We start from the raw sequence: 16799 nt of genomic DNA on the forward strand, positions 1-16799 counted from the left end.
AATGCCCTTGCTGATAGAAGGAGATTTTCACTCAAAATCACTCGATACCTGGCCCCATTCATTCTTTCCTTTACACAGATCAGTCGTCCTGGTCCCTTTGCAGAACAACAGCCCCAAAGCATGATGTTTCCACCCCCATGCTTCACAGTGAGTATGGTGGTCTTCGGATGCAATTCAGTATTCTTTCTCCTCCAAACACGAGAACCTGTGTTTTTACCAAAAAGTTCTATTTTGGTTTCCTCTGACCATAACACATTCTCCCAGTCCTCTTCTGGATCATCAAAATGCTCTCTAGCGAACTGCAGACGGGCCTGGACGTGTACTGGCTTCAGCAGGGGGACACGTCTGGCAGTGCAGGATTTGAGTCCCTGGCGGCGCATTGTGTTACTGATAGTAGCCTTTGCTACTGTGGTCTCAGCTCTCTGTAGGTCATTCACTAGGTCCCCCCGTGTGGTTCTGTGATTTTTGCTTACCGTTCTTATCATTTTGACGCCACGGGGTGAGATCTTGCATGGAGCCCCAGATCGAGGGAGATTATCAGTGGTCTTGTATGTTTTCCATTTTCTAATAATTGCTCCCTTAGTTGATTTCTTTACACCAAGCATTTTACCTATTGCAGATTCAGTCTTCCCAGCCTGGTGCAGGTCTACAATTTTGTCTCTGATGTCCTTCAACAGTTCTTTGGTCTTGGCCATAGTGGAGTTTGGAGTGTGACTGAGGTTGTGGACAGGTGTCTTTTATACCAATAATGAGTTAAAATAGGTGCCATTAATACAGGTAACGAGTGGAGCCTCGTTAGACCTCGTTAGAAGAAGTTATACCTCTTTGACAGCCAGAAATCTTGCTTGTTTGTAGGTGACCAACTCATTTTCCACTCTAATTTGGAAATAAATTCTTTAAAAATCAAACAATGTGATTTTCTGTTTTTTCCCCACATTCTGTCTCTCATGGTTGAGGTTTACCCATGTTGACAATTACAGGCCTCTCTAATCTTTTCAAGTAGGAGAACTTGCACAATTGGTGGTTGAGTACTTATTTGCCCCACTGTATATTTCATATATAATATAAATATAATATATAATAGTAAAAAAAAACACAAAAATGGATACTAAAAAATATAAATAATTCTAAAAATTAAAACTTAAAAAATACACTACAACAGATTGTAATACAGTACATTTAAAAAAGAAAAGGAATACAGACAAATTCAAATACTGTAAGTGTGGCCAGTGTGTATGTTGGTCTAGAAATTTGCTGTACTGTATTTTTGTTGTTTGATAAATCTCTTGTGACCTCACATAGTTGAACTCTTTGGCTGCCTTTGACAGCAATAGAGATCCAATCCATTTTTACTGGCAGATGTCGATAGAATGATCGTTTACAGCCTCATCCCAGTTGTAATGGATTGGATGTCTATTGCCGTCAATAGCCGTTTTCAATACCAATTTTCCTGCAACTACCACAACACATTCTCTGTGACCTGGGCTGGCGGTGATTGAGTGTCTATGGATTGAGTTAAGCTTATGACAACTTTTGAATAGATGACAAATTTCCCTGAAAGGGTTAAAGGAATCATGCTAGACATCCATCAAGAGTGGATACAGAAAGTCAACAGAACCATCTTATATATGGCGGAAAACACTCAGGTGACTTGAAGTTCCGCTCTGAGACCCCCAATTTGGCCAAACTCAAAATAGTCTTATATACATGTGTGATACATCATTGGAAAGCTTAAAATCTCAATTTTCTGGTGGAGGAAAAATTTTGAACAGAAGGGCATTTAAAAAAAAAAAAAAAAAAAGCAGCAAAACCCTATCTGGAGGTGAGAGCACGCGAGAGCAGAATTACAGACGCCATGACTTTAATGAGATCTTATCGCGTACTTGCCTTGTTTCGATCCAAAAACTCCATGTAGCATGTATCACTGAGTGTCAAGACACAGCTGTGATTTTCTTTTTCATATATTTACCATTTTAAACATTTTTTTTTTTTTTTTTCCAATTTTTCTGTTTGGATGCATTATTTATCATCTAACATATCGGAGAAAATGCGACAGACAGCAATAAAAAAAAGAAAAATAATTAAGCGATAGTTATGAGGTAGATATCCGTGACTTTTTTTACAGACACCATTTTTTTCATTGTGATGTAATTTGTTTAAAAGTTTGAAATATGTGAGTGAATAATTTTTTTAAGTTTTCTTTTTTTTTTCCAAATGAAATACTAGACATCAATGAATGATTCTAAGTTAAAAAATGACAGACATTTTGAATAATAAATATAACTAATTACCTTCATTTTATGGCTGGGTTGAAACAAAAGCGGTTCCGCGACGTCTGTAAACGGGGGTTTCCAGGGTAAAACGAACAAATTAAAAATAGTTCGGGGGCTTATTGCGCCATGAATCTGCTTTGGCAGCATATAGACATATTGTTTTATCAAACACAACAGTTCTTTTGCCTTAAAATACAGCAGTTTCTTTTGAAGAGGAGTGCAAGAGCAGAAACTGCTTTTTCAGTGTTGTCTGTTTTCCACCATATATATTTTTTTACATAATAAACATTTGAACTTCTTTAAATGACCTGAAACAAACATTGTATATATTAAATATTAATAAAAGAAATAATTGAAGAACACATTTGTTTCTAAAAACGCTGTTGCTGATGTCATTGCCGCATAGATTACAATTTAGAGTCGCTGAACTGTTCATACAGCACCTTCCAAAAAATAAGCCATGTCAGATTTGAAACCGCATTAGAAAGTTGCCTCGATCAAACTTGAAAATATCCGCTTCCATGCCCATTCTGACCGTCATGAAAGAATCTCAAGTCAGATAAAAGTAAAAAGATCAAATTGACCTTTTGTAAACACCGCCCCTAACGGCCATTGACCAAAGCTCCACTGTCTTGATTGTTTAATTTGGTGGTTACGAAAGCCTTACGAAACCTCCAGCTAGTCGTGCTGATTACCGCTATACTGTGGTATCAAAACGTCACGGTTTCAGAACCGCAAAATAAATTCCTTCATACCGTCCCTACGGTATTAGCTATTTTTTATTTCCCAAAAATACAGGGAGAATTCCTTAGAGCTGCAAGACTCAACCCTCCCCCACCGCTTGTTGCTCAGTGTCAGTGAGTCAGCTGTGCTACACGATGGCTGAAGGAGATGAAACTCCTGAACTCTTTCCCCCATCGAAAACAACAAAATCGCTGTTATGGGAATACTTCGGCTACAGAAAAGTGACAGACGGCCGCAGCTTAGAAGAGGAGGGCCAATCGACATGTTTGCGGAGGGTGGCTCCCGAGGAGGCAATACCTCTAATGTGATTTCGCATTTATACAAAATTAAAGGTTAGTAAATACTGTCATGAAGGTTTCCCACCAGCTACGAGAGTTAACTCCAGTGTATTTAGTGTGACTAGTATTTGTAAAACGTGTTTTTTTCTCTCTGGCAACTGTGTTGAGAAAGAGAGGGTATACCGTAAACATGAGATGAGTCATACACGTGCTTTTTATGGAAAATAATTCAATTATTTTGGTTCTGATGGTAATAATGTTGAGCTGTGGCTGTGGGGTTAGGCTCACCTAAGGGACTACATTTATTTAAATTTTAATTAGAATATTTAGTTTTTTTTTATTTGAACTTAACATTATACTTATGTTCAAATTTGCTAATATGTTTTTTAAAAAATCCTGTTCAATGGAAAAAAGTTTTTTTAATTTTTTTTTATTTTTTAACCCAGACACATTTTAAAACATTAATTCCTTAATTTTGGCTGAAGATTATTATACCATTAGAATCTCATAAGAGCACATGCCTACCTCCAACTGCTATAAAACTTTACAGAAGACGAAAAAGAAGACGTCCAAAATGGTGAAGCGACGTGCCTAAAGAGTATCTAAATCGAACACGAGGTGCCTCATGAGTTAATCCGTTGAGTGGCTTCAATCCCAGCTAAATGTATAAAAAATAAACCCTCAAGAGTTAACCCGGTGAGTGGCTTCAATCCCAGCTAAATGTATAAAAAATAAAATAGCATACATACGTGTGCTCTATAGTAAGATTTACATAACGCCAGAGGTCTAACTGGCTAGCTGTGCTGCAAGTTTAAACAAACACACTTATGTGTACTCTAAATTAATATTAACATAATGCAAGAGGTCTAACTGGTTCGCTGTGTTGCATAACTTGCTTTAGTAGAGGTAAGAACATTAAAAAACTGGGAACAAAGTTGTTGTTACTGTTTTCGAATATCATATATTACTAGGATGTCATCGCAATAATGTCTACGTTTAGCTGACTCTTTAGCTAGGGTTGCCACCTTTCAGAAATAGAAATATGGGCCACTCCCCTCGCGCCCAAAGCCTTACGGGCGAAAAATAGGGGCATCCCCAATACTCCTAAAATGCATAGAAATGTACTGTATGTATTTTTAGATACGAAAACTGTATTGTGCACTATGCGGGCATGGCATTTTCCTTGCAGCAGACGGTTTTGTTTTTTTCTGCAGGTTAGTGAAAACGAAGTTATGAATATCATAATGAACATGAACATTTGTGTTGTTGGCACTGAATACTGTCTTGTGATCCACTGACAAGCCAAATTTCTTAAGGGTATGTTGCAGGAGAGCTACAATTCCGGCAGCTGACTCGTCTACATTCTCTATGAAGTCCACCATTTTGTTGGTGACCCCAGAGTCTGGACTGAAGTACTGGACAGCAAGGGGAAACATCTTCCTGCTCAATTTATTCGAGGCATCGGTCTGTATTGAGAATGGGATAGGTAACGTTAAGATCTTGAGCACATCACCTTTGAACCCAGGACGTGTTTCAACAATGCCTCTTGCTTTGTTCTCCCCAAAGTAATTTTCTTCACCAATTTGGTAAAAATCTTCTGATTGAGCCTGTGTCCACAGTCAGCACTATTGTAGCTCTGGCCACGTTTTACTGTGTGGTATACCACTGTCACCTCAGCTGCAGTAATTTAGCGATAATGCGATAATGTCAAATTATTGCTTTAATTTTGGTATCACTATTAATCAATCAATAGATTCTATATATTCGCAGTAGGACTATTTATTCAGTGTTTATTTGCTGTTAATCTATTAGGAATAATTCTAAATGAGGAGCATTAGTTAGCGTAACAAAATAAGATTTTCTTTATGGGTACATAAATCCATTCCATATTGATTGATAATAAATGCATGTTTAAAAAAAAAAAAAAAAAAAAATCAGCATTCCTGAAAATAATCAACCATATTCGCAACTGAAATTGCCTAGCTATGCTCCTATCAATGCAAGATGTATGAAGGTAAATATAAATATAGCCTATATATTATCCATATACAAGAGCATAATAACATAACAAATCAAGCTCAGGGGATGTTTCAGGTACAAAGAATTGTGACGAAGGCTCTTCTGGGATCTTATATTCCGTTTGTGGAGGTCCCCTGCAGCATGCTGTTTTACACCTCCGTGAGACACTGCAAACACTTTCCTGCCTGCCTCGCAGTTCGCTTTATAATCATCATCAGTGACTCTATAGGGTTACCCTCTTCCCACTCCAGTCTATTTTTTGGAGACGTTTCCTCTTTTGAGGATGAGGTGGGGTGTCCTGACTCCTGAGCGTCTGCTTTTGAAGACATCTTTGTTTTGAAAACGCGCGGGGCGGTGTATTGAGCAGAGCGAGCGAGGTAACTAGGCAATGAACCCGGAAGTGGAGCGCAGTGCTGGGCAGACAGCAGCGGGCAGGCAGATAACCATCTTGCTGTCTTTGATATCTCCTGCCCTTTTTTCATTATTGTTGGTTCAGTGTTCACTCATGAGCGCAGGTATGTGTTTGTATGTGACAGACGTGCATAGGCTGGGTGCACCGCCGCCCAACCCCTCCCCGCTGCCAGAGCCGCGGGTCGCGCGGGGTCGCCCCATGGGACAATTGTAAAATATGGAATAAACTGCGTTCCGTATTGGTTCGATAAGGAACGCAACTTTTAATTCCCAATTACGGAACGATTACGTATTTCAAGGGCTATTGGCAAGCCTATCTTTAGCTAAAGTTAGTTAATTTCATATCTCCGTTAGCGGGTACTTTGGCCTCAGTTCTATGAGTGCTTTAACATTAAACAATGCTTCCACTTTTTAAGTAAAAATAGAATTCTAATAAGCACCTTGAACTTATTTTCTTTTTTCATGTAGCATATTGTGAACTGACACCAGCCCTGTGCTTACTGCACAAGGTGAACCTGTATGCTTTTGCCTCAATAATTATAGTTTTCACTTTGCTACAAATTTTCATATTCATTTCATTTGCATGATACACATCACTGCCCCGCCTCTGTTGCACCTTATTAGTGCATGGTTTTACGCACAACACGTGACATGTGCATGCTTCTGCGGTGTCTGTCATTGTCACTGGTGGAGACACTGGAGAGAAATGACTATGAGACTTGTGGGGAGAAAGTGACATTCCAGCAGTATTTTTAATCTTACTTTAAAAAAGTAATTAATTACAGTTACAAATTACTTCTCCCAAAAATAAACTGATTTTGTAACTCAAGTTACCTAAATGTAAGAGTAATTAGTTACTTGGCAAAGTAACTGGTGTTACTGTTCATGTTTTTTTTCATTAAAAAATAAAAAATAAAGAATTGTAATCTTTGCTATGTTTGGAAGTCATTTCATTTTGTGAATCAACCATTAAAGTTGTTAAAATTGGTCCCGTTATTGCATTTGTTCCCTTCTGTCTAATTCCGTCATGGGAATGTTTTAAAGCTGTTTCGTCATTTAAAAATAGATTCAAGTCAAGATTTTGCTGATTTAGGAGTATTTTAGATGAAAAAGTTAGGTTCGCTAGAGCCTTCCTAATACGTCTACTGCTTTAAGATGGCGGCTGTTTACTAACGCCGGCGAGTCTATCATTTCCCATCTAATTCTATATACATGCGCTAACGCCACCGTGTCTGTCATTTTGCATTTAGTTCTATATATCTATATACATGTGATATCTACCCTTAGCACATGTGGGCATAGTTTGTACGCTATCGGCTACAGTCAGGTATTGTTTTTTTTTTTTTTTTTTTTTTTTTTTTTATAATCTAGCAGCATGAGTTGAGCCAGAGCCGCGAGTTGAGCATTGTCATTACCCAGGTAATCTAGCATCGCATTTGCAACGGAATCACAACTACCTTCCCTCCCTCCTACTCCGCCTGTCTCTCGTCTCCGTTAGTCCGTGTTTCTCAGACTTTTCTCACGTCATTCAACCAACGTAGTAACGCATAGTAACGTATGCCTTTACATCATGGGTGTCCAAACTTTTTGCAAAAGGGACCAGATATGGTGTGGTAAAAATGTGGGGGGCCGACCTTGGCTGACGTCCTTTAAGTAGAAAAATATATTTAAGCAAATTTTAGTAAGCCATTCTGTGTGTCACATTTGCTTTATTTATTTATTTTTTTTCAAATTAATAATTTCAACAATCTCACAACTAGCCTTTGTGGTGTACTCTTTTGACTCTCGGGCTCTTGCGAAATATTGCTGCTCTGAAATTAGATTAGCTTCAAGTTGCTTCAATTTCTCGCTACGTATCTTCCCTGTAATCTTGTCGTACATGTCAGCGTGTCTTGTTTGGTAATATCACCTCACACACAGTGACTGTTTCTTTGCAAATGAGGCAGACACAGTTGTTGTGTATTTTAGTGAAGAAATGGTCCAATTTCCAACTATCCTTGAAGCGTCGGCCGTCGAATTGTCAACTTTCTTGTTTTTGTTGATTGTCACCGTTTTAGAAAATTGGGAGTTAAGGGTCACACAGGGTAATGTTGCTTAGAGTGCTGCTGCCTTTTAGTCGGTAATGAGGAGCAGCATTTAGTGTGTAAGCAACTTCATATGCTGGTACCAGTACTGCTGACCAGTTTATTAAGTCTGTGTGCGTGCGAGACGTTATTGATTTTATGACAAAGGCTGGAGGCCGGATGAAATTTGTCCGCGGGCCGCATTTTGGACATGTTTTTACATCCTCACCAACGGCGTTGCCAAGATGAGAAATGTAATTAATTAGATTACTCACTACTGAAAAAAATAACGCCGTTAATAACGCCGTTGTCCTCTAACGCCGTTATTAACAACACTGCGTTCCAGCAACCAGTTTGAGGTTGTAATTTCCTATTGATGTGTTAATTGTGTAAATTTCCTATTGATTATCATGTTCAGCTGGTGGTAGGAGTTACCTATAGTCAGATAAACTGCTTGGGTTGCCCAAACAGTAGTGTAGCAACGCGATGCTCCTATTGGCACAATCGCAGCGCTCCTATTGGTGTGTTTACAAGCGTATGGGTACACTTTTTCAAGTGGCACCATCATTTTAAATAGTTGTCAAACGCATGACATGAGTGAGTGGGTTGTTTGTGAGGGTGTTTTAAAACTGAACATGACTTTTGTGCTTACTTAAAGCAAGCTAAAAACACAATATGACAGAAAATATGTTGCATTTTCATCTCATCGGACGAAAATTAAAATCATACTCATCTCGTTGTCGTCTCATCAGACGAAAATAGCCATTAGTCTCGTTATATTTTAGTGTTCCAAGACATATTTTTAGCGCGTTATTGACTCGATATCGTCATATAAAAATTGTTCGTCAATGAAATATTTTCGTTATCGTCATAGTTGACGAAAACAACAATGCTTGACGATCTAGCAACAGTAAGGGGGCGGAGCTTTTGCAAAAGGTCAATTCAGAAGTATTCATGTTGCGGGCTTATTTTAGTCTATGTAGCTTAACGGTCCTTTGCAGAAGGGAAAGAGCATACAAAATGATATTACATCAGAAGACCAAAGTGCGCCTCACCTTGAAGAAGTTGATTGGCTTGTGCCAATGGGACCACTGTACAAGGTCATTCATTTTGTCTTTATAATCATCATTGCGGCATGTGCTTGGGTAAGGCAGAGAATGCAGGAAAACAGAAAGAACACCCAAAAAATGGACGCACGTCGTACAATGAAGATAGTGACTAGTTCAACAGAGATGACTCCCATTGAAAAGTTGTTGCTCCAACAAGCCGATAAAAAAGGAAGGTGAGCTTCATTGATCAGTTTGTTTTGACTTGGACTCTGACTCAGACTCGTACATGGACTCTTGCTTGGACTCATACACGGACTCGTACACGGACTCATACATCTCCACCTCATTCTCTTTGTGCAAGATTTTGCGCAGCTCCGGAGACATGTAGTAGGGCCTGGAGGCAGATCCGTCGTTCCTCTCTAGGTCTTCGCCTGAAGAACGCCGGTGAGTGCGGCAGCAGCAAGACAAGGCAGGAAAAGAGGCAATTCAGATTTAAGAGTTATGACGACAGACGTCCAATCTATTTTGAAATGGGAGGGATCTGGTGAAATGTTGGTAAATTTTAATAGTTGTGTCGTGTTTTACAAGGGTTCTGCTTTTATGATACGAAAAAAGCGCAAAAACTTTTACATTTTGAGGGGAGGGCAATTTTAATGTTTGTTTCATTGATTTTATTCTATAATTTTCAATTCAAAATGTAGCTTTATCTTTTATTTTATTGTGTACTTATTCGTGGAGCGGGGCATGTCTAGTTTTTGTAGATTTCTTTAACTTTTAGGGAATATCAGTATTTTGGTGCAAAGCGCTTTCGGGGCTTTACCACTCATTATACAATTTAACCCTTAAAGACCTGCAACATGAAGCAATTATCAGAGAATCCCAAAATTTGAAAAATAAGGTCCTAATGAAACCTGTTTTTCAAATTTGTAAAAAGAAATGTCAAAATGAATATATGTAATAAGCGCTCTAATATCTATAACCCTAGCTAAATCCTGTTTTTTTCCCTCATGGAACCTGCAGATGCATGTGTTGACTTGCATCCATCTTTTTTTTTCCAAAATAGAAATGTCAAAATTCTGAATTACTCTGAAAATCATGAAATTTTAGGTGTATCAAATGTGTTACATTTGGCAATAAAGGGTTTAAAAAAATGAAACATTTTATTTGAGTTTGTAAATATGGGCATCTATCAATGTAAATGGAAGACAATTAGTTGATTACTTTTATAATTATTCATTTCAGTCATTCATCACGCACTTGAAAGTGAGTAAATAAATTTGTTTTATTTATGTCTCCTTTTCTCCTTTGAGTTGTGTTAAGCTATAATGTGAGCATTGGTTGTTGAATGAATTCTCACCTGTCTCTCCCAGTCGAAATACATTGTACGTCTGTTGCCATCAGTGGTAGCCGATGAATTCATGTCAAACACTCTTTTTTATGCAATGTTAAGTGTAGCTTTAAAGTGCCTATGACAGGATAAAAAAAGTCTTAAATAGCATTATTAAGCAAATTAGAATCATATTTTGAGACAATTCGACTGTACGTATACAACAATTTGGCAAAGCGCAGATGACGAGAAATTAAGTCTTTTAATCTGGCGTTAAATCACGCCTTTCATTATAGCGCTCTAGCGTCCCCAGCTGGAGGATGACATCAGCAGGGTCACAATTTGAGTTGATTTAGAATTCAGCCCATTGAGAGGGAAGATTCAGAACGAGGAAAACAAGACAGGGAGGAGCAAAATGTCATCATTGTTCCAATATCTCCAATACTTTTACAGGATTTTCTTTTTATCTAAGTATTTTGCCCCAATTGCTAAATAAATGGTATGGTCATGACAAATAACAGTCTTGTGCGAAATGGAATAGGAAATATTAAAAATGCATGTATTCAGTACGACGGCAAAAATGACTGCATAATGGTCAACTGGCAACTTCTTCGTCTCCCGAATGGTTAGTCCGACTTTTGTCATTTCCCTGCCCCAGCTTAGGAGAGTGTAAACAAACCAGGAGGCGTGACAGCTAGCCGACATGCTAACCCGAACCGAGTGGCATTTGAAAGTCTTATTTCACCCTTTGAAGTAAAAAAATCACACAGAACTACCCCGGATCATCTCACATGGCAGCGGTGTCGTCGATTGTCCCCGGTGGCGAGCAAGTGAAAGCTCATCGTTCCCCTGTTGCGGGCAGGAGAGCCCATTTGCTGGGGAAGCAGCTGGAACATGACCACTGGACAAACAAGCTGACGTTGGAGGAGCGCGTAGCTGCCCGAGCCCAACCCGAGGATAGTGGTCTATTGCCAGTGTTCTGCCAAATATTTCACCCTTATAATATTTTGCTCCCAAAGCTGTTGTGGCTGTCAATAAGACCTCTTTTACATTCAGTTGGACTCTCAATGTTATCCGCAGGTGCTAAATAAACAAGTAACATCGTAAGCATACATGTTCAACACGAATATGGCGTAAATTAATGTTTAACGACACGGCGAAGACATAAACGGTGAGAGAGTGGCGTGCAGTTGTTGTGTACAGCTAACATGGCAGGATGTGTCTGAGAAGAACTTTTCCACATGTCCGTCCATGATCAAACGTAAGTAAATATTCCTTTATCTAAAGAAAGTTTGTAGCGTTTACTTTGTAGTTGCTGTATTTGTGGCCACTTTTAACACAAAGTGTTTCTGACGGGGTGCAAAATTTGACTGAACACCGGGCACACGAAGAGGGCAATAAGCCGAGTATAGCGCTCTCCCGGCGGGCAAGTGAAGAGGACCCAGGGTTGTGTGCAACAAGCCGCCGGTCGTCGGCCGAGTGGCATTCTCGGTGGACAAAATGCAAGTCACCTCCGTATTAAGACGTGTGCCATGATCCCAGTATTTGACATAATACAAAACACGATGTTTACATCGTGCTCACTTCCTCGTAAATCCACTGGTCCTACAGTTGTCGGACTTGTTTTGGCCAATCTCGGGGTGGGGAGTTTTGAACCCCAAAAAAGGCTCACATGCCTCTCCCTAGTGCAGCAAACAAACCCTGCATTTCATTTGGCTGGCGTGATGCGAAAAATAAACGAATTAATCCGCAAAATCATCTGCATGCTATAGAGCAATGTTGTATTATGAGATGCTGACCCGGGTGACGTCACATTCGCGTTCATCCTCAAAACAGGAAGTTATTCATTTTCATGGCGCGGGATTTAAAAAATTGAATGAATAAAACGATCGCTTACACGCACATCCAAGCGGTCCATTTCAGGGGCATAAATTACCATGTGAAATATGAAATAAACATGCTTTTTTTCTGTCATAGGCACTTTAAAAGACAGTGTGGTGATTAGTGTCACTGTGTGTCAAAGAAAATTACGCTACTTACAAAAGCACAGGAACAATGTGTCCACGCACATGGAGTAAACACTAAAAAAGCCACTCGAAATTACGAATGATCCCAATGCCACCACCTGGAAGTAAAGGGGGGGAAATGATGGCAAATTCTCAGCCACTCAGGTCATAGAAATCTGCAAAGGCTCATTCAAGACAGCTAGACTTTCTTAGTTGTTGAGGTCTTTTCACCTCGAATCTAAAAGACTTTTTTAGCTGTAATTTTTAGAAATGAAGTCCCCCCCACAATTACCTTTGCCTTGAGTCAATCTTTGCGGAAGTGATTAAAAAAAAAAAAAAAAAAATGAAAATAATCATTTCAAAAGCCACTCGCCCACAAAAGAATAGAGCAAAGAAAAAAATGTCAGTTTCAGGGTCTATGGTTAATTTGAAAACATTTCTTACCACCACAGGGACCCAGTAAGTGTATAAGACGGGCACCTTGATTTTGCCAAGGGGTATTTGATTGGAGAAGAAGAAATATGCAAGTGCACCTGATACAAATAAAAGAAGAAAACAAGTTAAACTGAATTTGAAATTTTTATTCAAACATAAGTACAAATACATGGGACAATTCGATATGCAAAACACATCATAACGGTTTGCAGGTGTACTTACTAATACTTCCTGTAACGAGCAGTTTTCCAAGAAATAATACAAATTCTGTCACTTTGTCAAGAACAGCCACCCTAACAACAGACAGAGGAGACTGAAAAACAACCTGTATTGACACGAATTTCTTATCACTTCCCTTTTCTACCATTACCGTTTTATTCCATTCTGCTTTTTTCCCACCCTATTACCATTTATTTTCACAGTGCACAATCCTATTAGATTTTATTGTTATTTATTTGTTTAGGGTTGCTGTCAGGGGTGAAACTTAGAGAACTGTTGGTGCAGGTGCACCCGGGCCCGGCCCTCTAGGGGGCCACCTTTTCATGCGTAAAGGGGGAACAGGTGGGTGCAGGTAGGCTCTCAAAATAACGTATCATGATGTGTGGAGTTATACAAGAGTTTATAAGTCTTTATATTTCTCAACCAACACCATCCCGATCGTCTTAAGGGGCCTGCAAATTTTTTTTTCAAGAGCACTGTCAGTTACAGTGTATCACTAAAGTGAGTACACCCCTCGCATTTCTGCAGATATTTAAGTATATCTTTTCATGGGACAACACTGACAAAATGACACTTTGACCCAATGAAAAGTAGTCTGTGTGTAGCTTATATAATAGAGTTAATTCATTTTCCCCTCAAAATTACTCAAAATATAGCCATTAATATCTAAACCCCTGGCAACAAAAGTGAGTACACCGCATGGGAACTAGGTACATCCCTAAATGTACTGCTTGTCATTTTCCCTCCAAAATGTCATGTGACACGTTACAGGAGTGCTGTCAGCATTGCTGCAGAGATTGAACAGGTGGCGGGGTGGGGGGGGGGGGGGGTGTCATTCCCACCACCATGCTTGACTGTAGGCACGACACTTATTTTTGTACTCCTCACCTGGTCACTGCCACACATGCTTGAGACCATCGGAACCAAACAAATTAATCTTCCTATCATCAGACCATAGGACATGGTTCCAGTAACCCATGTGCTTTGTTGACATGTCTTCAGCAAACTGTTTGCGGGCTTTCTTGTGTACCGTCTTCAGAAGAGGCTTCCTCCTGGGGTGATAGCCATGCACAGCAATTTGATGTAGAGTACGAAGTATGGTCTGAGCACTAACAGGCTGACCCCCCTATCCTCTTCAATCTCTGCAGCAATGATAACAGCACTCCTGTAACGAGTCACATGACATTTTGAAGGGAAAATGACAAGCCGTACTCAATTTGGACATTTAGGGATGTACCTAGTCTCATGCGGTGTACTCACTTTTGTTGCCAGGGGTTTGGATATTAATGGCTATATTTTGAGTTGTTTTGAGGGGAAAATAAATTAACTCTATTATATGAGCTGCACACAGACTACTTTTCACTGTGTCAAAGTGTCATTTTGTCAGTGTTGTCCCATGAATAGATATACTTAAATATCTGCAGTAATGCGAGGGGTGTACTCACTTTTGTGATACACTGTTTAGTGCACCCACACATACGTGTATTTGTGGTTGGTGAGTGGTGACCCATGTTTGAACCTATTGTTAGATTTCACAGATTTGGGGACACCCCCATTTTAGTCAGTGAACCCACACTATTTATTCATTGTTTAAAGGGAACCTCGGACTTAAAGACTTGTAGGCTCTAATTAGATACATTTGATCTCTTTTACTAAAATAAGTTATTAGAAACACATAAAATATTGCCATTCATTTAAAAATCTATAATATTTAGTACATTTATTGACCTATGGAGGGCGCCATGCTTTTATACCTGCAACGGACGCTCGTGATGAATACGTAGATTGTCATTGTCACTCGACTAATACTACCGGGTTACTGCAATTCCTTCGCCGCGGCAGGACATCCAACTAATGAGCTCATCGGTTAAAAGTGGCGAGTACTTACTACTTGTGTTTTTTATTGAGTATTTTATTACCTTTTCATCGCCTCAAAATACTTTTGCATGTGTTTCCTTCTCATACTTGTAAGCATTGTGTTTTCTTGTGGTAGCTTTAAACTAATTTTACAAATTGGATAAAATCGAAAACATCAAGAGGGGTTTAAATAACAAATTATTTTAACTCATAATAACGTTTATCTTTTAAGAACTACAAGTCTTTCTGTCCGTGGATCCCTTTAAGCGTGTTGCAAGACTTAAATTGGAGCATTGCTCGTTCAGTAGTAGAATTCTCGCCTGACAAGGGAGGCATGGGTTAGATTCTAGGCCAATGAAAACTGATTTTATGCTTTAGTTCTGTTATTCTGTGAAACAATTACAGCACTCGCACATATTCATGAGTCATGCAGGAAGCTCGATAATTGCTCCAGTCTACGAACTCTATAAACCAGGAAGCTTGCAAACTAACAAAGTGTTGCACAAACATACAAAAGGTGATACTTCTTTTTCTTGATGATCTGTGCTTGATTGACTAATTCTACTGTAAGAAAAAAGCTTACCGAATAACGTTCCTCAACAAGAGGAAGAATGCATCCTTGGAGGAGGTGCAAAAGCTTTTTCCATATATTGCTATCTGTTGAAGAGACAGCCAGTGAGTGGGTTCTGTTAAATGGATTAACAGTGTAAAATAAAGCAGCCCATACAGCAGTAAAAAAGCCTTAACACTCACCATGATGTATGCGTTTCTGTTGAGGAACTTGAGAAAACGTTCCAGGCACCAGAAACAATATTTGAGGCAGCTCATCATGAAGCGAGCAAAAGCCGTTTGGGAACCTAAGAAACACAAAACTCATTTTATAGTCAGGAAAATAAAGGGGAAGGCTGGAAACTCTTGTTTTTAAAGACATTGTAGCAGGGGGGTCCAAACTCTGGCCAGTTTTTATTGTACCACAGCAAATTATGAAACTATAATTGAATATGGCCTCTAAAAGAAGCTTGAGCTCAGCCACCACTGCTCAGTTTTAACACGAGATGTAGCTTGTCACTTAAACAGTGCGTCTTAAAATGACCTATTGCGAAGCCTCATTCTCTCAGTGACAGTGACTGAGTTAACAAACGATGGCGGGAGTTCAAATTTCTGAATTTTGCACTACCAAAGCTGGTAATAAACCTTATTTTATTTTATTTTTTTAATGAATTTCGTCTAGAAGCAGAGAGAGTTACAGTATGCAGTCGAGTGTTTTGTCCATGGCATTCAACTTTACAGAGAGGGGACCATAATTATAATCGAGGCGAAATGCTAACACTCACAATTTAAAAACGAGACACCCCATTGGTTGAATATCTATCTAGCTCAGTGGTTCTTAACCTGGGTTCGATCGAACCCCAGGGGTTCAGTGAGTACGTTTAGTCTAAGTGTTCAGCGAAGGTTAAGACACATAGGACCCCTATTTTTGTACACTGACAAAAGGCAAAGTGCCATTTTAGACTACGGTTTGGACTGGTTTGCCCCCAATTTACAGGCTTCATTCCATTTCTTTCAACTGCTAGCCCTTAATCTGATGGGAGGAGAAACAGGTTTACGCAGTGGATGGTTGACCTTTATTTGGTACGAGGAAGTATAACAAAAAAAACAACAACAAAAAAAAACAACAAAAAAAACCACAAAAAAAACATTTGTGCCATATTTTACACTATGGGAATTCACTCAGAAATTAGCTTGCTATTACTAAGCTATATCGGTTTTGATTTTGATTTAAAAAATTACTTTATTATTTCATTCCGAAGGGTTCAGTGTATGAGCAAAAAGTTGGACATTCCTGCATTATAGCTTACCCTTCAGTTTTTTATCCAGGTACTCGAGAACTAAGCGGATCATCTGGACCACAGAGAGGATGAGGGCACCCAAGGCCAGCGAGCCTGTGTGGTAACTGTGGCATGAGAACCCAAAGCAAGGTTTATGCATACAAAACATTTTTTTCCATCATTAACATTTCTTTAAAAGTGAGGCATCAAACTGTTTAATGTACTCCCCTTTAAAGCGATCTGTCAAACCAACTCATAAAACCAAGAGAATTCCACATTGAGTATCTTA

General features: G+C 39.2%; 1 protein-coding gene across 4 annotated transcripts in view; it reads right to left on the reverse strand.

Annotated features, from left to right (window-relative positions):
• Nucleotides 1-7055: 7055 nt before the first annotated feature.
• The window catches only part of LOC130918910 (choline transporter-like protein 5), a 75768-nt gene continuing 66024 nt past the window's right edge, over nucleotides 7056-16799 (reverse strand). For 2 of the 4 annotated variants that reach the window (XM_057841146.1, XM_057841145.1), the window contains 7 exons: nucleotides 16541-16635; nucleotides 15435-15538; nucleotides 15265-15338; nucleotides 12828-12898; nucleotides 12615-12703; nucleotides 12205-12289; nucleotides 7056-9268 (listed from right to left, as the gene is read on the reverse strand). In XM_057841146.1, coding sequence (XP_057697129.1) covers nucleotides 9078-9268; nucleotides 12205-12289; nucleotides 12615-12703; nucleotides 12828-12898; nucleotides 15265-15338; nucleotides 15435-15538; nucleotides 16541-16635 — 709 coding nt within the window. In that variant the 3' untranslated portion in view covers nucleotides 7056-9077. Of the gene's footprint in view, nucleotides 9269-12204; nucleotides 12290-12462; nucleotides 12480-12614; nucleotides 12704-12827; nucleotides 12899-13689; nucleotides 13990-15264; nucleotides 15339-15434; nucleotides 15539-16540; nucleotides 16636-16799 lie in introns of those variants that run through there. The other 2 variants (XR_009063853.1, XM_057841147.1) reach the window with 2 other exon arrangements.

The sequence above is a fragment of the Corythoichthys intestinalis genome, chromosome 7 (assembly GCF_030265065.1).
Source record: "Corythoichthys intestinalis isolate RoL2023-P3 chromosome 7, ASM3026506v1, whole genome shotgun sequence".
Taxonomy (NCBI): Eukaryota; Metazoa; Chordata; class Actinopteri; order Syngnathiformes; family Syngnathidae; genus Corythoichthys; species Corythoichthys intestinalis.